General features: G+C 38.0%; 1 protein-coding gene across 1 annotated transcript in view; it reads right to left on the reverse strand.

Annotated features, from left to right (window-relative positions):
• The window catches only part of PPIL4 (peptidylprolyl isomerase like 4), a 37,466-nt gene extending 15,045 nt beyond the window's left edge, over positions 1–22,421 (reverse strand). Inside the window, exons 1-11 of the mRNA XM_022558947.2 lie at positions 22,297–22,421; positions 17,305–17,372; positions 17,153–17,217; positions 16,458–16,575; positions 15,717–15,859; positions 15,113–15,209; positions 14,248–14,364; positions 9,780–9,904; positions 8,224–8,290; positions 2,916–3,027; positions 93–189 (exon numbers count right to left, since the gene is read on the reverse strand). Of these exons, the coding sequence (XP_022414655.1) occupies positions 93–189; positions 2,916–3,027; positions 8,224–8,290; positions 9,780–9,904; positions 14,248–14,364; positions 15,113–15,209; positions 15,717–15,859; positions 16,458–16,575; positions 17,153–17,217; positions 17,305–17,372; positions 22,297–22,366 (1,079 nt within the window). The 5' untranslated portion in view covers positions 22,367–22,421. The remainder of the gene's footprint in view (positions 1–92; positions 190–2,915; positions 3,028–8,223; positions 8,291–9,779; positions 9,905–14,247; positions 14,365–15,112; positions 15,210–15,716; positions 15,860–16,457; positions 16,576–17,152; positions 17,218–17,304; positions 17,373–22,296) is intronic.
• Between the last annotated feature and the right edge of the window lie 2,192 nt (positions 22,422–24,613).

Raw genomic sequence — 24,613 nt, forward strand, 5'->3', positions numbered from 1 at the left:
TGTCTTCTATAGCCTTTTTATAAGGTATCACACTCAACTCTCCAGATTGGATGGTCAGTACGTATTGACCAACTGGTTCTTGTGAAGGATACTCCTGTTTGGGCTTTACTTTATCTTTCAGAACCAAATTACATGGTTTATCCTGTTCCTTTTCATACTCCTTGAAATCACTCTTGGTGTACTTCCCACCTATTTATTTAAAAAAAGAAGAAACAACCTAGTAATAAAATCACCTGATTCATCAAGAACAATAATTATTTTATAAGAGGTATAATATATAAGAACTATTTATAAGTGGCATATATATCAGGGGATAGAAAAAGGCTGAGAAGAAAACAAAAGAATCATAGTAATTCATTCTCCGCCACTATTTTAACTGAAATCAGATATCCATTTTGCTAGGTAGCCAGATGCTGCCCCCTAATGACATACATGAATATTACAACACCAAACTTCCAAATCCTAAATTACGCAGTGAATACAATCACTGGAAAATAATTCAGAGTTCAAGTAGAGCCATTAAGTCTATGAGAACATTAGGCCCAAAGGAAATTGAGAGCTTGGGACCTGTGTCTGAGATCTGAGAGGCTTATAAGCATCAAAGACAAGATGAATCTATTTGGCAATTCCAGAAGCTCTGTAAAGGAAAAGGGCCAGTAGGCAAAGTTTCATATAAATGTGAAACAGACAACCGTAAGAGTTAAAATACTGGTAACTGTAACAAACAGGCATCATTTCATCACTGAAAAATATGTGCCATGTGCCTGCCATTAGAAGTCTCACTACGGATGAAGCAGTTATGGTATATAGTAGAAGGAGCAACAGATCAAAGTGAGAAGTTCTGGATTCAAATATTGACTCCAGTGGGAGGTCCTAGGTAGGACACTTCAATTCTCTGAAAGTCATTCTCTTCATTTAGGAGCTGAAAATAATATCAACATTTCACAATGCTGTTGGAATCATTAAACAAGGCTATAAGGAAAAGTACTTAGCACTGTGAATGGTACACAAGATATGTTCAATTTTTTAAAATGTGAATCCATAATATACAGAATTATCTCAGGAACTTCCCTGGTGGCACAGGGGTTAAGAATCCACCTGCCGGGGCTTCCCTGGTGGCACAGTGGTTGACAGCCCACCTGCCGATGCAGCGGACGCGGGTTCGTGCCCCGGTCCGGGAAGATCCCACATGCCGCGGAGCGGCTGGGCCCGAGCCATGACCACTGAGCCTGCGCGTCTGAAGCCTGTGCTCCGCAACGGGAGAGGCCACAACCGTGAGAGGCCCGCGTACCGCAACAAACAAACAAACAAACAAAAAAAAGAATCCCTGGTGGTGCAGTGGTTAAGAATCCGCCTGCCAATGCAGGGGACACGGGTTCAAGCCCTGTCTGGGAAGTTTCCACATGGTGCGGAGCAACTAAGCCCGTGCTCAACTAGAGCCTGCGCTCTAGAGCCTGCGAGCCACAACTACTGAGCCCGCGTGCCACAGCTACTGAAGCCCGTGCGCCTAGAGCCCATGCTCAACATGAGAAGCCACTGCAATGAGAAGCCCACGCACCGCATCAAAGAGTAGCCCCCGCTCGCCACAACTAGAGAAAAGCCCGCGCGCAACAAGACCCAACGCAGCCAAAAATAAATAAATAAATTTATTAAAAATAAATAAATAAAAACACTGCATCAGCAATCAAAAACCCATAGTATTTCAGTATACACAGATTCAACCTTAAGTTTGTTATGGTACCACTAGCAGAAATTTGACATATATATGCATATGTGGGATATGTCATTATGTGTAGGGATAGGACCTAGTACACAGAAGATCTTTTAATTTTGTACCATATGACAACTAAAACAAACAAACTTTATAAAAAAGATTTTTTTTTTTTAAATTTGTTTTTGGCTAAGTTGGGTCTTTGTTGACATGCATGGGCTTTCTCTAGTTGTAGCGAGCGGGAGCTACTCTTTGTTGCAGTGCGCAGGCTTCTCAGTGCGGTGGTTTCTCTTCTTGCAGAGCACGGGCTCTAGGCACGCCAGCTTCAGTAGTTGTGGCACACGGGCTTAGCTGCTCCGCAGCATGTGGGATCTTCCCAGACCACGGCTCAAACCCATGTCCCCTGCACTGGCAGGTGGATTCTTAACCACTGCGCCACCAGGGAAGCCCCAGAAAAAAGAATTTTTAAGAGTTTTGCATCTAGAAGAGCCAAACCACCAAATGATAATTACTTTGGAAACATGTTATGTCTGCAATGGGTAATTATAAGTAATTTATAATACAGTCAAACAAAAAATATATTCATCGTCAGTTTAAAATACACATATAATCAGATAGAGAAGGACAGATGTCATATGATATCACTTATATGTGGAATCTAAAAACATAGCGCAAATGAACTTGTTTACAAAACAGAAATAGAGTTACAGATGCAGAAAACAATCTTACGGTTAACAGGGGGATGGGGGAGTGAGATACATGGGGAGACTGGGTTTGACATATACACACTACAATACATAAAATAGATAACTAGTAAGGACCTACTGTATAGCACAGGGAACTCTACTCAATACTCTGTAATGACCGACATGGGAAAAGAATCTAAAAAAGAGTGGATATATGTGTATGTATAACTGAATCACTTTGCTGTGCACCTGAAACTAACACAACATTGTAAATCAACTATACTTCAGTAAAAATTTAAAAATTTTTAAAAATACAAATATACACACTCACACACACATACCCCCATCTTATATACTAGATAGCAGCTAGGTAAAATCAAATAGCAGGAGTTACATCACTGAACATTTCTAATTAACAGCACTGTCAAAAGAGGTACACACACACACACACACACACACACACACACACACACACGATGCAAAGCAGAACAGAAACAAAGGAAGATGAACCAACATACCTTTTCCTTTCCATTTAACCTTTGCAACAGACTGGCTAAAGTCCACATGTATTCTTCTGTCATCTATAAGTACATTGTCCATTTTGAAGAACGCTTTCTCACAATCTTCTTCCTGATAGTAATTATAAAAACTCAAGCATAAATCTTTATGGAAAAGATTTCTGCAGCTAGAACAAATACTGAAAATACAAAAAGTTTCTTGTTACTAAAACTAATATTTGAATATTTACTATGCACCAAATGCTGTTAAATGCTTTGCATCTATTATCTCAATTAACCCTGATAACAACCCTATGAGGTATTACCTATTATTACCTCCATTTTGTCAAAGAGAAAACAGAGGTTTAGAGAGGTACAGAAGTTGCTAAAGGGCACACAGTTGGCAAGGGCGAGAGCCAGGATTTGAACCGAGGCAGTCTGATTGCAGTGCACATACATATACTTACCAACTGTGTTATACAAATCCATAATCCCTTTTACTCAAAACCCAAAAATATCCTGAAAACTGTTTTTATAAATTTGGTGTTAAAATCCATGTGACAGCAAAACCTAATGGAATGATAAACCTTAACTTATTCTACTTAGTATGAATATTCATTTGTTTTCACAGCAGAAGTATTTCTGTGATTACGGAATGCTGACCCAGAAGTGTGCCACGTAATCCAGAGATATGTGTGTTGCGCACACACACACGCACACACACACACAAACATGCAGTATTACATTTCTAAATTCTGAAAAAGTCTGAAATGGGAACAGCTATTCCCAAGGATTTTGGATAATGGATTGTGGGCCTATGATACCAAGGTCTATGTTACATAAGAATCCTTGTCAGTAACTTTGCAAGCCCTACATCCCCATTTCTGACATCTGAAGACTAGAAATGACACATTTCAATCCAGCACTGATCAATTTTCTCCTAGGTCCCTGGAAACTTATTTTTTGGTCTGTTCACAGCTCAACTAGAAACAATCCAAAGAGAAGCAGATAAAAGAACTAGTTATAATCATATTTATTTACAATGTATGTCAAGAATTAAATGGAATATAAACTCCAAGGGACAAAACTTTATTCATCTTTGAATCGACATCATTTAGACCATCATCTGGCACATGGTAGGCAATCAGTGCATGTTTGATAAATCTGACTGATGACCCTTAGGCAGGCATAATTCCATCACTGTGCCATTTCCCCAAAGAGAAAGTTCTCAGATACTTTTTTTCAGGAGGATAGTATTTGCAAATACTCAATTTACTTATACCTAAACAATAGTTAAGGAATCTCTTCAAAATTTAGATTAAACACAACATTGTAAATCAACTACACTTCAATTAAAAATTATAAAAAACACATATGTAAATGCATGCAAAGGACAAAAATATCCAAGAAAATCTTTAAGAAGAACAAAGTTGGAGGACTCACACTACCAGATATCAAGACATTATAAAGCTATAGTAATTCACACAATTTGAGAGTGGTGCAAGGACAGACAAATAGATGAGTGCAACAGTGCAGCATCCAGAAACAGACTTTACACATGTGGACACCTGATTCATAACAAAGTCGGTACTGAAAAGCTATGCGAATGGGTCAACCTTTTTAACGAATTTCGCTGGGTCACCTGGCTATCTTATGCAAGAAAAATGAAATTTAACACGAAACACATAATATACAAAAATCAAATTTCAGATCTAAATGGGAAAGATAATTTCGCAACAAAGCTTCTAAAGATAGAATAGAGAATATTTTCATGACTTCAGGTAGGCAAACATCTTTAAAAATAGGCAATAAGGAAGAAAAGCTGACAAACTGAACTAAAAATTAGAAATTTCTGCTTATCAAAAGATACCATTAAGAAAGGGAAAAAGGCAATCCACTGAGCAGCAGATACTTGCAACACATACAACCAAAAAAAGAGTTTGTACCCAGGAAGTACAAAGAATTTTTACAAATCAATAAAAAGGCACAAACACCCAATCCCAAAGTGGCCAAGTCTTGAACAGGTACTTCATTTTTATAAAGGACGTTTAAATGTCAATAAACATACGAAAAGGGGCTCAATCAGGAAAATGCAAAATAAAACCACAATAAGATACCACTACACACCCACCAGAGTGGATAACATTTAAAAGACAGACCATACCTAGAGTGGGTAAAGCTACAGAATAATAGGGACTCCCATACATTGCTAGTGGAAGTGAAAATTAGGATAATCCCTTTGGAAAGCTGACTGGAATTATCTCCTGAAGCTACACCTACCCTATGACCCAGCAATTCCCTCTTGGATATATACCCAACAAAAATGCATACATCTGTACACTGAAAGACATGACAGAAATGGTTTAGAGCAGCACCATTCATAGTAGCCAAAACTGGGAAAGACCCAAACGTCCATCAACAGCAGACTGGAAATCTAAATAACGTTATATACACGCAATGAAATACCATATGGCAATGAAAATTTACATACACACAATAAAATACTATATGTCAGTGAAAATTTACACGCACACATAAAATACCGTATTTCCAATGAAAATTAACAAAAAAGTTAAAAGCTACATGCAGTAACGAACAAATCTCACAAATGTTAGTTTAGCACTGAGTAAAAGAAGCTAGACAGCAAAAACACACATTGTGTTTACACTGATATCAAGTTTAAAATTAGACAAAATCTATGATATCAGAAGTAGCAGCAATGGGGAAGTTTGTGGAAGGGGACACAGGTGGGGCCTCTGGGATTCCGGTAACCTTTTTTCTGCTGGTGTTTTATTCCTTGACCCGGGTGGTGATTTACAAGGGTGTATTAACTGTGATTAATTCATCAAGCTGTTCACTCATGAGCTGCACGTTTTCGGCATGTATTTCATTCCTCAGTTTTAAAAACATTTTGATCAGATTATCCAAAGCATAGAGCACTTGCATAACATGCAAGAAAGACTCAGCAATGGACACTTACAAAGAGGCTACCGCTCATGAGAATCATGAAGCAGAATAATATAGCTTAATCTAATTTTCAAGAAAAGAGAAAGGCTACAAAAGATTCACCTCAGGGACTCCCCCGGTGGCACAGTGGTTAAGAATATGCCTGCCAATGCAAGGGACACGGGTTTGATCCCTGGTCCGGGAAGATCCCACATGCCACGGAGCAACTAAGCCTGTGCACCACAACTACTGAACCCGTGTGCCACAACTACTGAAGCCCACGTGCCTAGAGCCCGTGCTCTGCAACAAGAGAAGCCACTGCAATGAGAAGCCCGTGCACCGCAATGAAGAGTAGCCCTCGCTCGCCGCAACTAGAGAAAGCCCGCGCTCAGCAACGAAGACCCAACACAGCCAAAAATAAATAAAAGATTCACCTCAAAAACTGAAATGTTGAATCATGATAAAGAATCCATAGATTCTAGGGCTTCCCTGGTGGCGCAGTGGTTGAGAGTCCGCCTGCCGATGCAGGGGACACAGGTTCGTGCCCCAGTCCGGGAAGATCCCACATGCCGCGGAGCGGCTGGGTCCGTGAGCCATGGCCGCTGGGCCTGCGCGTCCGGAGCCTGTGCTCCGCAACGGGAGAGGCCACAACAGTGAGAGGCCCACGTACCGGGAAAAAAAAAAAAAAAAAAAAAAAAAAGAATCCATAGATTCTAGAACCACTCTGTGCTCTACAGTTGACCTGAACTATGTATTCATGGCAAATGGGATACGTGCAGAAGATATTAGTCAATCTGCCATAAACAAAATGAAATTATGTTTGTAAGCAAATAAACAATATAATCTATGCTCAGTGATGGAATAACACTGTCAAGTTGACAAAAAGTATTCATAGCAAACTAAAAGTAGAAATCTCCTTTCTGCTGACACCAATGTACCTTGTAAATATTATTTCTGGTACACCTGACACAGTGTCTAGGTATAATGTGTTATGTGTCTGTCTTCCTCAACCCTCCATTATTCATCTTGTACCCCTAAGGCCTACTGCAGTGCCTGAAATATAAAAGGTGTTCAACAAGTACTTTGGAATAACTATAACTAAGAATGAGCTACTATTGGACATACTTCAGTCCAAAGCTGCAAAAAGAAATAACATAGCCTAGCAAAATGGCTAAACACATTGGGAACAGTATCAGACATATCTAAGTTCAAATCCTAAGAGCAAATACAAGCTTTTTTTTGTTTTGTTTTGTTTTTGCGGTACGCGGGCCTCTCACTGTTGTGGCCTCTCCCGTTGCAGAGCACAGGCTCCAGACGCGCAGGCTCAGAGGCCATGGCTCACGGGCCCAGCCGCTCCATGGCATGTGGGATCTTGCCGGACCGGGGCACGAACCCGTGTCCCCTGCATCAGCAGGCGGACTCTCAACCACTACACCACCAGGGAAGCCCAAGCTTTTGTATTTATTTATCAGATGAAGAAAAGTGCAAAGAAGAAATAGAATTAATACAAATGTTCCTAGTCACTGTATAAGTCACATTTAAATTTGATGGTTTTTTTAAAAAGAATTACACTAAATTTATGAGTATTAACAACATTTTAAATCTGAACAATTTTATAAATATGGGTGGTAGTTAATATTTGTTACATAAAATGTTAATTGAGTTATTAACTATTTCTTTGAAAATAAAACAGCAGGACAGAAGGCTATGACATTCACTAGGTACATGATTTTAAACAAGTCACGCTACCACTGTGTGTCTCAGTTTACTTATTTGGAGAAGGAGGACAGTACCTATCTCAGAGTTGTGAGGATTAAATGCAGGTCAAATAGCATAATGCTTGCTTAAAGAAAATTACTTGAGTAACATAAGCTATCATTCCTATTATAGATCTAGAAAGTACCCATCTAACCTAATACTCAAGCTTTACTTATAAGGAAGATAATGCCTAGAAAGAAGAATTCTAAATAAACTGCCAAATATCATAGAACAGCTGGTCAGTGGTAGAGCTGAAATTAATATCTAGATCGTAACACCCAGATTGGTTCTCTTTCTATTACTCAATTATCATATCTACCTAAATAGCACTGAAAAATTATTTATAGAATGCGAAGAACTTTACCTAAAACTTTAAAATTTTAAAGATAAAGATACATTCACGTAGGTTGAAACTGAACCTAAAGTAAAGATACATATATTAACATTGATAGATGTTAAATTTATCCCCTATTTGAATATAACAAAGTTATTTTTCTTGGGTGCCTAAAGAAAGGGCAAACTAATTTTCTAATCTTAGAGACTAGAAAAAGTTCTATACATTTTCACACTTTAATATCATAGAACAAAAAAAATACATATTTAATATATCTATATTATGACCTACTTTTTCAAATTCAATAAAAGCGTAACACAGGGATTCTCCAGTCTTCCAATCCCGGATAACTTCACAACTGAAAAATAGTTCGGAAAAAAGTGACTTTAAAGAAAAAGCATTCACTCTTACTCTTCAAAAGTAAAAAACAAAATAAGCCAAAGTTAAATTCACAGAACTATATTTCTCCAAATCTCTTCAATAATAACTATTTTTTAAAAAATAGTTCACCAGTCTAGAAACTAAATTATCTAGATTCTACTATAAATGCCCTATCTAAGCCTACAATCCTACATTCCCAAAACACTGAAGGAAGAATAAGATAAAAATATTTAATTTTCCTTTGGCAAAGGGAAATTACTGCTAAAAATCCTTTTAAATCGTAATTTATTTGTAGTCCAAATACAGATGAATTACAGATTATCTAATGTAGAATAATGCACACACATTCATACATATACATATGTTTAGTAAACTTACGATTTGGGGTTTTTGAATTTTAATATAAACCAAGCTCAAATGTAATCGCATAAGTCTAGCTATTATACAGAACTAATCCATCTTAACCAAGTGAAAGGGCCAATAAGATGGAATTTAAAGCAACTGGCTTAATCCTTTTTCCTCATATAACTCAATCCTCATTTTAAACACATGAAATGAAACAGGGATATAAAACATTGTGAGAGACAGGAAAAGTAATCACATTATAGCATATGGTTCAGCTGCTACAATATTTAAGTATACATTAAAATGTAAATATTGAACAAAGATCTAACCAAAATTATGATACAACCAAAGTTGTAGGCAGGGAGAATGAAGAGGGCAGGATAGAAATAGACGTGAATCCTCATCTTCCTTAGCAAGAAGTTAGAACATAATGTCTCCAATTTAAAAATAAGAAGTAGCAGTATAGGAAATATTTTTATAAAGATGATATATTATAAGTGAGTAGAGGAATAAAGCCAGGTAGTCTTTTATAGAAAGATTTTTCTTTCAATAGGAAGAATAAGAATGGCTTCATAGAAGAAAAAACATGAAATGAAAGGAAATTCTAAACTTAAAATAATATTTTTTAATCAATTACAAAATATTCCCCTTTCTCACAGAAATACTAGTTTCATAAACTTTTGCATTAACAATACAAGGAAAATTAACCAAAAGAAAAATTTTAGAAAACTTAGATTCAAATTAATTTTGACATAGGTTGCTGGTAATTCTAGGGAGAATTTAAATGAGATAGATATTTATAATATTAAAGAAGAATACTACAGAACTAGACTTAAACTGTTCCATTCACTTCCTGTTTTAGAGTTGAAAATGTCTGTGCTGGGAGTGAGAGAATCATTCAATGTATAATGCATACACACACATTACAATATATATACACACATATATCTACTCATACACATTTACATGCATGTTTTTCTTGCCTACTGTCCAACAGACTCATCTGTAAAACTCACCAGTATAAAATTCACTTTGAGTTCACAGACTCATCAAAAATGTTATTAGAAAACTACTAACTAATACCTAGTTTTTCTAAATCTTTCACTAATTCTAGAGACTACCTTCTTATTGGCCCAAATCTTGAGAATATTATCTCCAGATCTTCATCTGTGGTCACTGGATTCAATTTACACACAAAGAGCACATTTTCTGGAGGTTTAATATCTGCATCAGGTAGATCTCCCACCTAAATGACAAATAAACAAGAATATAAATCAACTCCTTTATTTAATTCGCATTCTAAATATCCCATATTTAGCCCACAATGCTGATTCCCTGAAATATCTAAATTTACATTATAAACTACAGGCTCAGGAAAATAAATCTTAATAGATTTCAAAATTCAAAACTCCATGCTTCCTGGCAGTAACAATATTAATAGCCAAAATATTTACCAGATCCCTACTTTGTGTGAAGACCATGTTTGGCACTTCATATACATTACTGCCAATTCTTAAAACAACCATGCAATTTCCATTTTACTTTTCCATGAGTAAAAATTCAAAAAGGTTAAATAACTAACTTGCCCAGGGTCACACAGTTGTAAGCAACAGAGTTGGGATTTCAACCCAGGTCTACCTGGTTTCAAAGTCCCAATTTTATCTCCACTTTTTCTTTCTTCAAGTATTTAATATATTTTTGAAAGAATTTATGTAAAGTATATCTAAGTTATGAAGCATGAAAATAAAAAGACCCATGATGCCACCAACTAGCTTTAGAACTAAAATGTCCCCTGATCCCATTATCCCTCTGCCTCTCTCACCACGAATGAGCTTTTTGGTTTTCCTTTCTGGCCATTCCCTTACAGATCTTTATAGAGTTCTGACACATAAGTATATACCCCTAAGTAACATACTGTTTAGTTTTACTGGTTTTTAAACTTTTGAAAAATACTGTCATGCTGAATCTAGCCTTCGGCAATAAGTAATGCCCAATTCTTCTCCACATTATTGCTCAGTATGGAACACCAACAATTCCTGGATAGTGTTTCTAGCTTTTTAATCTCACCCTCACTATCATCTTCTACTTCAGTCAAACCAAAGTCAACTTCATGGTCAACTACTGTGCCGAGCCGGGCCTACCACTTCCTACTAAAGAACTAGAGAGGGTGACAGTAAGAGAAAACCATGATATAATGATATGATATAATGATGGTGTTGTTTTCCTTGTGGGAAAAGTATGTTGACCATGAGCCTTTAGATGGGGAAACAATATACCTTCATACATATATTCAAAAACTCTCAGAGATGATTTCAGGTAAGATTACTATATAAAGTGTTTCCTCTTGGATAAACACATTAAAAAAAAGAGAGAGAAATCTTGGAAATCATAAACAGTAAGAAGCAACTGAGCCAGTAAGATCTGCTCAGTGTCTCTGAAGTCTATCAAAAGATAGCAATAACCTATGCCCAATAAGCAGCATTACAACACATATGGGGAAGAGCAAATCAGTAAAAATCCCAAAAGGCACCTATAATGGCAGAAATACATCTAATGGAAGCACAAATGAGAAAAAAAGTTAATGAGTTAAAAAAGAACTTGTTATACTACTTAGTCAAAGATAACTTTAAAATACTACAAGGAAATTTAAAATATTCATAAGCTATGAAGGTCAAAACAATATTGCAAAACACTAGCTGAATTACCATTACATTATACACAAATAAAGCGAAACTGATGTTCTTAGAAAATAGAGGAAACTTGTTAATTGTGAGAATTGAAAGGACACAGGATCACCTAATGGAACAGCTAAAACCCAAAACACTGACAACACCAAGTGCTAACAAGGATGTAGAACAACAGGAAGTCTCATTCTTGCTGGTGTGAATGCAAAATGGTAATTCAATTTGGAAGAGAATTTGGCCGTTTCTTACAAAGCTAAACCACACAATCCAGCAATTGTGCTCCTAGGTATTTACTCAAATGAGTTAAAAATTATGTCCACACTAAATTCTACACACAAATGTTTATAGCAGCTTTATTCATATTTGCCAAAACTTGGAAGCAACCAAGATATTTAATAGGTGAGTGGATAAACAAACTGTGGTAGACCCATATGAAATATTAAGTAACTATCAAGAGAAATGAGCTATCAAGCCATGAAAAGACATGGAGGAGCCTTAAGTATACGCTGCTAAGTGAAAGAAGCCAATCTGAAAAGGCTACACACTGTATGATTCCAATTATATGACATTCTGGAAAAGGCAAAACTATGCAGACAGTAAAAAAAGATACTGGTTGCCAGGAGTTAGGGGGATGAACAGGTGGAGCACAGAAGACTTTCAAGGCAGTGAAACTATTCTGTACAATACATGGCATTTGTCAACACAAAGAGTGAATCCTAATGTATATTATGGATTTTAGTTAATAATAATTTATCAATATTGGCTCACCAATTGTAACAAATGTACCACACTAATGGAAGATGCTAATTAAAAAGGTAAACTGTTGGGGAGGGTGAAGGGAGTACATAGGAACTCTCTGTACTTCTTGTTCAATTTTTCTGTAAATCTAAAACTACTCTATAAAATAAATTCTAGGTATTAAAAACAAAACAAGAAAAGGAATCCACAAGTCCATATAGATAATGAATATATGCTAAGTAGAGATAATAAAGGAGTGCTCTTCCTTACAAAAGAAGGCAGGCTGACAAGTGTGGAAAAAAGGGCAGAGTTGGGAAATCACCACTTTGCACCCATCAGAGTCAAGATTGGTTCAAGCAATAGTCACGGATGGCTAAGAAATCCAGAGGGACAGTTTGACAAGGAATAAGATATCTGAAGGTCTCAAAGTGCCTTTCTACAGATGGCTTATTAGTTGCAAGGGGAAAACAGAAACTATGCAGTGGAGTCCCCAGACAATGGATTACCTTGACCAAGTGATCAAAACAAACACTTTCCAATGAGAGGCAGATGGATATTATCCACCTCCAGATGTGACATCTGAGAAGGATACAATGTCACCTATGTAGTACTCTGGCTATGGGTGTATAACCTGAATCTTAATCACAAGGCAACAGCAGGTAAACCTAAATTGAAGAATATTCTACAAAATAAATGACCTGTATTCTTCAAAAATGTTAATGTAATGAAAAATAAGGCAAGTTAAGGAATTCTTCCAGATTAAAGAGATTAGAGCAACATGACAACTAAATGCAACAGATGATTGATCATGAGCTGGATTCTAGACTGGCAGGAAAAAAAAAGCTATGAAGGATATTACTGAAGTAACTGACAAAACTGGAAGGTAGACTGTAATTTCTATCAATTTTAAACTTCATGATTTTGATATCTATACTGTGAATATGTAGGATAATATTGTTGCTCTTAGGAAATACACACTAATGAAAGGGAAAAGATGCCTGCACCGCAATTTCAAATGGTCCCCCCAAAACAGTATGTGCGTATGTGCATGTATAATCAGAGACAGAGAGGGAGAGGAGAGAGAGAGAGAAAATGAACGATCAAAGCAGATGTGGCAAAATGTTAAAAATGGGTGAATCTGGGTAAAAGGTATATAGAAGTTGTCTGCGTTATTTGTAATTTTTCTGTAAATTTGAAATTATCTGAAAATAAAAAGTTTAAAGAATATGTCAACTCCTCTTATTCTGGCATAAACTTTCTATACTTTGTTGATGAAAGCTCTGATGATAAGCTAATGTTCTTTCCCTTATAAATCACTTACTCTTGCTGCCCAGGTGCTCAAAGGATTTTTCTTTTAAGTCCAGTAATTTTCTTAGAATTTATCTTGGTGTTGGCTATTCCGGGTCAATATTCTCAGATAACACAGTGTGCTCATTAAACTGTATATTTTTAATTTTTTTTCAATTCAGTGAAGTTTTCTTGAATTATAATCTTTAGTATTTGTTCCTTCAGACTAGTGATGCTAATACGAATTTTAAAACATAATGAACCTGAAAGCTCTACTATATAAAATAATGATAGTAATAAAAACTTAATTATTATCCATCAATTCCAATATTATTGATCCTACTACGTGAAAGGTATACCTATTCCACAAAAATAAGAAATGGAAAAAATGCCTAGTAGGTCAACTAATCATGTACTGAATAACTGTTCCCCAAATGACTTCATATTGCTAGTAATACAAAAAAGAGTATACTTTACAGTGTTCAATTTCTGCCCAGGTTTTATCCTGTACTTAGTATTTTACTATTTAATCTCAATACTTGAGACGTACAAAGAATTATTCTCTAATACACTTAAAATTCAGTCCAAGAAACTCTTTAAAAATGAGATGAGTATAAACAACTGAAACCCAATTAATATTTGTAAGCTGGATATCCACTTCCCATTTTTTTAAAAAGGCACTTAGCACTATATTAATAGTGGAATCAAATCTGTTTACTTTCATACATGTTATTATGTCATACAAAATTTAATCCAGAAAAAAACTCTTAGCTAAATGTTTTAATATTTTAAAGACTATCAAAAAGTCACAAATAAACTCACAATGAGTATGTATTAAATATATTGCTGAAAAACTATTCGAACAAAGTAATTATCTTACCATTTCTAGTAGAATAGCTTGAGTTTTGGCCTCTTTTTCTGCCTTTATTTCTTCTACTTCTTCAGCCGATCTTCCTTTGAAATCATCAATTTCTTCATCTGCTCCTATTCGACCACTCTGTAAGGCAGAAGTTACTCACATATATATTTAAAGAATAGAAAAATCTAAGAAACATGAGAGACATTATGCTTTATTCTTAGTTCCATCAAATGTGTTAGAACATTTGTTTCACAAATGTGAAACAAACTTACAAACCTCTGAAAACTGATTTAGATGAATTCAATAATACTAGCCAGACTAGGCATCTAATTTATTTTAAAATCAAAATAAACATTTATATAGGAACTACCTGGTAACCACCTAAGTGCTGAATACAGAGGTAAATGATCTTAGAAATTAAGCATTAAATCCCAACTATAAAGATAAATTCAGCTTTGAGGAAGCCTCATATGCAGAAATTTTTACCTCAAAAGATCTGAGGGAAAAAGTCTCCATTATGCCACAGAAATTTCTGGGTTCTAGCCTGGCTCAAAAGTATCCCCAGTTGAAAAGTTCCTTCACAAGCTGATAATTTAATTTAGCCTTAAAGCTACACTCCTATCTAGATTTAAGAGATAAGAGAAATATTTCCCCAAGGTATTCATATAAGCTTCCAGAGCTAAGGAAAGAATATTAGGGAAATAAAAAGATAGGTAGAAAAATGAGTATCTCCCTGGAAGAGAAAAAAGAACTCTAAACCTGTCCTAGTATTACTGATCAAGCAAGATAATCATTCTGAAGAAATAAGTTTTAATAAGGTAAAAAGCAAATTTTATGCAAAACATTAATATGTATATACATTCAATCACAAGAAGACTCTACTTACATCTAGTTGTTCCCTTGTAGGTTCTGGTGATCGATCAGGAATTAATAGATCAGGAGGGTCATCAAATGGATCATCTAAAATCACTGTATGATTTATCCTTACAAAATAAATCCAAGTCAAATGTTACATTTATGTCATTTCAGAATCCATGTTTTACTTTTTATAAAAATTATAACAAATATCTTAAGTATCTCTAACACCAAAAAAAGCCATAAGCTCTTAAATTTTATTGCACAAGGATATTACTAGTGTATACTTTCACAATTAGTGTTACTGTTTTTGATTGTTTGATATTATATATTATATTTATTACTCTGCATTATGCTAAGATGTAATATAAATGACTAAATCCTAGTAATTTTGTCATAGCTCTCAATAATCTGCATTTTTTAAAAGATAAAGGATTAATAATTCCTCCCAACATAAGCATTTATAATTAGTACAAGTATTTTTTTAAATAAAGGTCTTCTCTATTATAAAGATTCTTATAGTCACACATTTTAGAATTGTCCAAAAACCAGTGCTATGTATGCCATCCCCATTACCTGTCAAACATCACATATAAAACATTCTAGTACATTTCAACAGTAAACTATAACCATACCTGATATCTTGATATGGTACAAAGTCCTTATCAACAAAGGTCTCATTAATTTTCTTAATTATGTCCATGCCCTCTGTCACTTCACCAAACACTGTGTGAACACCATCAAGGTAATCTAGATTATCTCCTGTTGTAATAAGAAACTATATAGAAAGACATAGAATAAATACAAATATATATATAATTCAAACTGAAATCAGTTACAAAAGACTACATTAATTGCATGAATTCTCACCTACTTGTCACTACTACTAAGTATAAGGCACAAAGCTTAAACATAAAATATCAATAAATACAGATGCTCTGACTGTTTAAAATACTTGAACAAACCAAATCTCAGTTTTTTCACATGTAAACTGTGAGGAAAAAAATGCATCTACTCCAATGGGGCTGTTGTGACAATGAATGAAAGGTGCTCAACATGACCTGTTTTGAAATAAGTGATCAATACTGAAAGGAAACGGGCCACACTGTGAACAGTGATATTCCAGGAATGGTGGGATTGTAGGCAATGTTATTTTCATCTTTGTGCTTTTCTGTATTTTCTAAATTCCTCCCAATGGACATGCTTTACTTTTAAAAGGACAAAATAATAAGGATTTTTTTAACATAGGAAAAAATAGTGTCATTTTTTTCTTCTAACAAATATCTTTGATTGAAATTCTCTCATTACTAGATATTTACAAAGATAATTTTGTGGGTTCCCTAGAGCAAAACTCATCTCCTTACCCATTTCCTTACCTGAGATCCATGCTGATCACTGCCATTGTTCACCATGGACACAGTGCCCTTCTTCTTGTGCTTAATTCTTGGCACTTTTTCAGCATCGAAAAAGCTTGCTTGATCGCCATACAGTTGACTAAAAATACATACAATAAGGTTATAAAATATAAGTATACTCAACATGAAATATAAAACTACTAGGGTTACATATAGGGCGCTAGGGTTAACATATAAGGTTACCATTTGTTTTTGGTTTTTTTCGGCTGTGCACATGGCTTGCGGGATGGAACCCATGCCCCCTGCAGTGGAAGGGCAGAGTCTTAACCACTGGACCGCCAGGGAAGTCCCAGGTTACCATTTCTTTATAGAAATGCCACTATGATTCAAAATATTCCTTTTATTTGCTATAGACATTTATGGAACTCGGGAAAAAAAAAAATATATATATATATATATATATTTTTTTTTTTTTTTTTTTGCGGTACGCGGGCCTCTCACTGTTGTGGCCTCTCCCGTTGCAGAGCACAGGCTCCGGACGCGCAGGCTCAGCTGCCATGGCTCACAGGCCTAGCCGCTCCACAGTATGTGGGATCTTCCCGGACCGGGGCACGAACCCGCGTCCCCTGCATCGGCAGGCGGACTCTCAACCACTGCGCCACCAGGAAAGCCCGAGGCAATTCTATTTTTACTCATTTGAAAATAAAAGAACTTACCCAAAAACTGACTCTCCTCCACGGCCAGTCCCTGTAGGATCACCAGTCTGTATGATAAAATCCCTCTATAATATATAGGATACTTTGTTAATTCAGAGAGCTTGCTAGATAGTTCCAATAACAAAGAACATGACTAATATCCACCAACTCACCTGTACATTGTGAATAAGGCAATAATTGTAATATTTTATTTTGCACAACTTCAGGAAATTCAAGCAAGCTGAAAGAAAGTAAATAGTAAATTTATCACAGTAGTTCACAAATGTATTCTTAACCAAGTAAAAGCACAGTTAGTATAGTTTAATTTCTAAGTTACCATACAAAAACTTCCCCAAATGGTCAAATGTCCAAAGCCACTGAAAAAGGTAGTAATCCTAGAAAAAGGCAATATGTTTTAAATTATCATTTTATTCTCTTTTTCTTTGGATTTCTTGGGCATCTGAACTGTATAGAAAACTGAAACTTATCTGGGATAAGCAATCATTTGTTGATGAATTGATTTTGTAAGGGAAAGAAAAAATGAAGAGGACACTATGACTGCAAAGGATCTAGCAGAGTATCTGAAAATGGGTACAGATTATTTATATTAGAGAAAACAAAATATCTGGGACCATTTTTTTCACAATGATTAAATAGCCCTTCACAAAAATCCATATACTTATCATGTACCATGTTTTTTAAATAAATTCACTCATTTATCCAATAAACACTGACTGAGAATCTTCTAAGTACCTGTCACTGTTGTTAGGTCAAATGCCATTAAATCTCGATCTCTACCCTTAACAAGTTTTCAGTCTAGTTGTAGAGAAACATGCTAACAACTTCTCAAGGCACTAAGCTAGAAACCAAACAGTCAGAAAGACATATGAGGCGGTCCCTGCCCTCAAGGAGCTTATACTAAACTAGGGTCCTTTCACCTGAACACAAATAGTTACAATAGTGGGCACACCTGATAATACCATCTGTGCTCTTAAATGGTACAAAGTTTAAAAGTGCTTTTAAATATGCCACACAAGTTGAAAAGATATTGTTTCTGGCTGGGGAAATGAGAAGACCTCCTGGAGGCTCAAGGGAGCATTAAAAGAACTGGATTGGCAGAGAGTAGAGAGTGGGCATTTCAAGCTGGGAAGACATTATGAAATACCCTGGAAGTGGGAATTTAAATGTTTTGGGGAGGGTCCAGGAGACCAGTCTAACTTCTATAACTTCTCCAGTGACACAGAGGAATAGAGGATTAAAAAGCTGGAGAGGTAAGATGGAGCCAAGTTATTGGAGGTTCTTGAATATCAGGCTTTTGATCATTTTTCTAGGAAAAAAAATGTATTCCTGGAGTTCCTGTTAAACATATAGGAGTAGTCCTTTAACTAGAAAACAAAAATAATGAATCTAAGTAGTGATCAACAATGGTTGCCAAAATCTTTAGGTGAAAAGCTAATGGGAACACTGTAACAGATATATCAGGTAGACAGGCCTGAACCACTAACCAATCTTAACATCACAAAAAGGTCCAACCAGACACCAAGTGCCTCCTGAATGTGATGCAGCTGGAAGTACAGACTACCTGATATGAAATATTCTTGCCAAAAACATTAAACCTGAATCTGATCAAGGCTCTGGATCTAAGGAGCAATTCATGAGAAATAGAAGGGATAGAAGAATATATTAAAAGATACAACAGGGATAAAATCAGTCAAATCCAAAATGAGAAAAATCTATCAATGACCCAGATTCTTTCTCAAAAATTTTTCAGGGAAAAAAGGGGGGCAGGGGGAACTTACAGATTAAAAGATATTTAAGAGATGTGTCAACCAATATAATATATGGACCTTCTTACAAGACCAGACTAAACACACTCTTATCATACAATCCAGCAATCACGTTCCTTTGCATTTACCCAACGCATCTGGAAACAGGTCTATGCAAAAACTTGCACACGGATGTTTATAGCAGCTTTATTCATAACTGCCAAAATTTGGAAGCAATCAAGATGTCCTTCAGTAAGTGAATGGATAAATAATCTGTGGTACAACCAGACAATGAAATATTATTCAAGGCAAAAAGAATTGAGATATCAAGCCATGACAAGACGGGGGAACCTAAAATGCATTACTCAGTGAAAGAAGTCAATCTGAAAAGGCTACATACCGTATGGTTCCATCTGTATAACATTCTGGAAAAAGCAAAACTATGGACACAATAAAAGATAAGTGGTTGCCAGGAGATGCAGGGGAGGGGAATGAACAGGCAGAGCACAGAGGATTTTTAGGGCAGTGAAATTACTCTGTATGATACTGTAATGGTGGATACATGTCACTATACATTTGTCCAAAGCCACAGAATGCACACCACCAAGAGTGTACCCTAACATAAATAATGGACTTTGGGTGATAATGATGTGTCAATACAGGTTCATCAAATGTACCACTGTAGTAACAAATGTAAAGTATGTACAATGTTACATGGTAGAAACATTACAAATGTATTACAAATGTACCATTCTGGTGGGAGGTACGACAATGGCAGAGGCCTGTGCACTGGGTGTAGGGGGAATATGGGAAATCTCTGTACCTTCACCTCAGTTTTGCTATGAACCTTAAAGTGCTTTAAAAAAATAAAGTCTTAATTTTAAAATGGGGTGGGGGAGAACCTACAGATTAAAAGATATTTAAGAGAGACTTCCCTGGCGGTCCAGTGGTTAAGGCTCTGCGCTTCCAATGCAGGGGGTGCGGGTTCCATCCCTGGCGGGGGAACTAAGATCCCCCAAGCCGAGGGGTGCAGCGAAAAAAAAAAAAGAAAAAAAATTTAAACATCCAGTGGAGTGGGGCTATAAATGAAACATTTCACAACTGTTAAGCAGAAGCTGATCATCAGTACATGAGGGTTCATTTACATGATTCTACTTCTGTGTATGTTTCAAGTTTTCTATAATAAAAAGGTTTAAAAAAAAAGAAAAAGAGGGCTTCCCTTGTGGCGCAGTGGTTGAGAGTCCGCCTGCCGATGCAGGGGACACGGGTTCGTGCCCCGGTCCGGGAAGATCCCACATGCCACGGAGCGGCTGGGCCCGTGAGCCATGGCCGCTGAGCCTGCGCGTCCGGAGCCTGCGCGTCCGGAGCCTGCGCGTCCACAACGGGAGAGGCCACAACAGTGAGAGGCCCGCGTACCGCAAAAAAAAAAGAAAAAAAAAGAAAAAGAAGGGAGAGAAGGGGGGAGGAAAAAAGAAAAATAAGTCTGGATATATTTACTATAAATTGATAAGTAGTTACATATAGAAGTAGATACCCAATCACATGCTTACAAATATATACAAATAGGGTGGACTTATGTTTTTAGTGTCCCAAGCTATCTTTGCAGAAACATTGCTTGTCCATTTTGTCCGTGTTAATTAGGTGAGATAACCCTACCTCCCCTTTAGTCTCTCATAGTTCTACGGAAAAAGGCCCACAAACTTGCCAGGTGCTGCTCCACATGGAGAGTGTCAAACTCAAAGGAAAGCAAATCCAAGAAAGAGGAAAAATACAATTCCCTATAAAATCCTGTGTACCCCCTGGTCCTGCCATCCTTAAAGCTTACCCCAGTAACATGAGGCAATCAACTGTTTTCTTTAAGCCAGTTTGTGTTGAGTTTCTATCACTTGCACAAAGAATCCTAATACAACACATATATTTGCATTACTCAATATAATGAACCTTTGGTGTATGCCCTCAAAGTGTCAGGCACTGCAGTAGGTGCTCAGGATATAGAGATAATTAAGACACAGTCCCTATTCTCTTAGAGTTTACATTCTTGAGAGGAGCCCAGGACTTGCAAATTAATTCCAGGAAAATAGGTAAATGTATAACAAAATATGTACTGTGATTTATAAAAGACCTGAGACAGAACACAAGAAACCAATCGAACTCTACTTAGGGACACTGGAGAGTTTCACAGAAGAGATCATGCTTGATCTGAAAGTTGAATAATAAGCAGGAACTTTGCCAAAAGGACAACAGCGGAGAGAAATGCGGGGTAGAGGCAACAGTATGAGAAAGGCAAAGAGGTATGGCTGAGTGTTGAGGGGTGGCGATAAGTGAGCGTGGGATAAAGTGCAGCACGTCAGAAGGCACTCATGGTACCATATTGCAGCTTGTTTCATCTTCTTTCATAGACTGCATTCCATGGGGGCAGGACCCTGCTTGTAACTAAACTCTCCTGGTCTCCAGCTTCTCCCCACTCTGAAACATTCTCCACGCTGCTACTTATTATCGTCCTAAAACAAGAAGTCTGCCATGCCTCCATCCTGCTCTTAATCCCTTCAAAGACTCTGGGCTCAAGGCTATTCACGACCTGACCTAACCTAAAAACGTATACAACCAGACTCGCAGTCGGCCATTCCACTGTCAAGCCACGCGGATCTACTTGCTATTTCCATTAAATTCCAAGCAAACAAGAAAACCCTCGCTCCCACTCATTTTTCAAAGAGCTAGTTCAAGGGCTCTGAATTCTCTGCTAGCTTTGCTTCTCTCCTCCCCCTGCCAAAATTACACCCTCCTCTGGTTTCCATGGCAACTTACACATTCTTCCACTACAACGCTTAAGAAATTAAATGGGTTGCGGCGCCTATTTCCACCAATGGAAAATTAGACCCTCAAGGGTAAGAGGCCCATTCTACGGCTTGGCACAAAGTCTCGCATAGTGGGCGATCAATGAGTGTTTGCTAAGGTTGGGTGCACACCTCTGGACAGCCCTTCCTCCAACCACGAGGGATGCCCACACTCACGGCTCCAAGCCCATCCTCCCTGCTTTCATCAGGATATACTGATTACACACCAAGGAACACTGCTTGCGTTCCTCTGACTAGTGAAAAGCAGTAAAGCCGCAAAAGCTATGGGCATTGTATATGCTGCATTACACACACACACACACACACACACGCGCGCGCGCCCATTTAATAACCGCAAGCACCCGCCACCCGGACCCAGCACCAGATGCGGAGAAGGGCTGCTCCTCAAAAAAACTTTTCAACCAAGGCCCGCTAATAAAACAGCGCAGTCGCGGGCACCATCAGCCCAGAAGCTCCAACCAGTCCACGGCAACCTGGCAGAAAAGGCAAAGTGGGGAAGGCAGATAGCGGCCCGGCGGACAGGTGAGCGGGGCCCGGGCCTCACCGCGCGGCCGCTCCTCCGTGTACAAGTCGATGACGACATCGCCCAAGGTGGTCTCCAGCAGAACAGCCATGGCGCCCGCTCCTCCTCTGCAACAAGCCCCAGGGGTGACAGGCTCAGCCCGACCTCAACTACGCCAGGCGTCACCCTCGGCGCGACGCCTTTACGTCATCCCTCCAGCGACAACGCCCCCTTCCGGGAGGCTCCTTTGGGCGGATCTGGTGGGTGCCCCGCCTCCCCCGGCTGTCGGGCGGTGCCCTGGGTCCTGCCCATGGCGCGGCCCTTTTGAAAATCGTTCTTAGCCCTTGGCGACTGGCGCGGAAACCTGTCACTCAAAGGGGCTTCTGTGAAGGATTTGTGACCCTTTTGTGCTCCATCTCAAGAATGGGGCGCTCTTGCACTGTTAGTGGGAATGTAAACTGATACAGCCACTATGGAGAACAGTATGGAGGTTTCTTAAAAAACTAAAAATAGAGTTACCACACCACCCAGCAATACCACTCCTGGGCATATGCCCTGAGAAAACCATAATTCAAAGAGAGTCATGTACCACAATGTTCATTGCAGCACAATTTACAATAGCCAGGACATGGAAGCAACCTAAGTGTCCATCAACAGATGAATGGATAGAGAAGATGTGGCACATACATACAATGGAATATTAGTCATAAAAAGGAACGAAATGGAGTTATGTGTAGTGAGGTGGATGGACCTAGAGTCTGTCATACACAGTGAAGTAAGTCAGAGAGAAAAACAAATACCGTATGCTAACACATATATATGGAATCTAAAAAAAAAAAAAAAGGTTCTGAAGAACCTAGGGGCAGGACAGGAATAACGACTCAGACGTAGAGAATGGATTTGAGGACACAGGGAGGGGGAAGGGTAAGCTGGGACGAAGTGAGAGAGCGGCATGGACATATAGACACTACCAAATGTAAAATAGATAGCTAGTGGGAAGCAGCCACAAAGCACAGGGAGATCAGCTCGGTGCTTTGTGCTCCCCTAGAGGGGTGGGATAGTGAGGGTGGGTGGGAGGGAGACGCAAGAGGGAGGGGATATGGGGATATATGTATATGTATAGCTGATTTGCTTTGTTATACAGCAGCAACTAACACAACAATGTAAAGCAATTATACTCCAATAAAGATGTTAAAAAAAAAATAAAGAATGGGGCGGACCTTTCTTTAACGCTCCTCAGGCCCTTCCTTCATCGCAGTGTGGGCGGGGGCGGGGGGGGGCGGGGAGGAGGACCGCGGCGCCACCTTCCCCTGACCTGTTGGGACAACCACTCGGAGTTTCCTAGTTGGTCTCTTTTTATCTCCCAGAATCAGAAACTTTAGGCCTTAAAGGCAGAATTTGCTACCCAGAAAGATGGTTAACAGGCAGTTCTTTCCTGGCTAATTGCGTCTAGGGAAAAGACTATACCTGTTACAGCAGCAGATGGTGGGTGGGTCCTTAGTGCAACAAGCTAAAGATGGTAGGCTTCAGCCTGTATCTCTACTGGTTTTATCAGTAATCTTGATGAAATAAGAGAAAACAATTTTAAGGCAAGACAGAGAAGTTCAAGATCAATGATTGTAATAGTGTAACTCTAAATGTGAGAAGAAGCAACAATAGGGAACATTTCCTGGACCACAACGGACTAGTAAGACAGATGGTCTAGAGGCTTTGGGCTACTGTTAACAGGGTCTAGTACAGTCATAGCACATTGAGTGGCTTATCAACGAAATCCTCGCTTGACCTGGAAATGAGCATTCCTAGCACCCCGGGATAGATTGGTCATGAAATGCCTCGCAAAACTTGGTTGAAATTAAGACCTAAAGGGAAGGGATTGTAAAATTAAAAAATGTTGCCCACCATCCAGTTCTACAAGAATCAAGTCATCGGCCACTGCAGTCACTGGCCTCTAATACACCTTGAAAGGAATTCAGGGCGAAGGTCAGGATGAGGCACTTTGTGCTCTGGGAAAACTGACAGAACTGGCCCTCGGTTAGATATTTTCAGGAGAAAATTTCATGAACCCGGTTTCTTGCATCTTCTCACACTTAGAAAAGCACTAGAACCATTAACTAAGATATTTGTTTCTCTCGAATAGCAGTAACCTACTAAGGTGATGGATTTCATGTACCCCTTCACCAAAATCACGTATATACTGGCCTCCGCCTTTACCTCTTCAGAACAGTTCTCAGAGCTCTCTGAGAGACTATCTCCCAGGTTATAATCCTCAGGTTGGCTCAAATAAAATTTTCCATTTCTTTCATAGGTTGACTATTAATTAATTTTTTCATCGACACTCTAACTTAGAAGACTTATGAAA

Source organism: Delphinapterus leucas, chromosome 12 (genome assembly GCF_059928025.1).
Source record: "Delphinapterus leucas isolate spDelLeu-1000000601 "Yukka" chromosome 12, BTC_Dleu_Yukka2, whole genome shotgun sequence".
Lineage (NCBI taxonomy): Eukaryota > Metazoa > Chordata > Mammalia > Artiodactyla > Monodontidae > Delphinapterus > Delphinapterus leucas.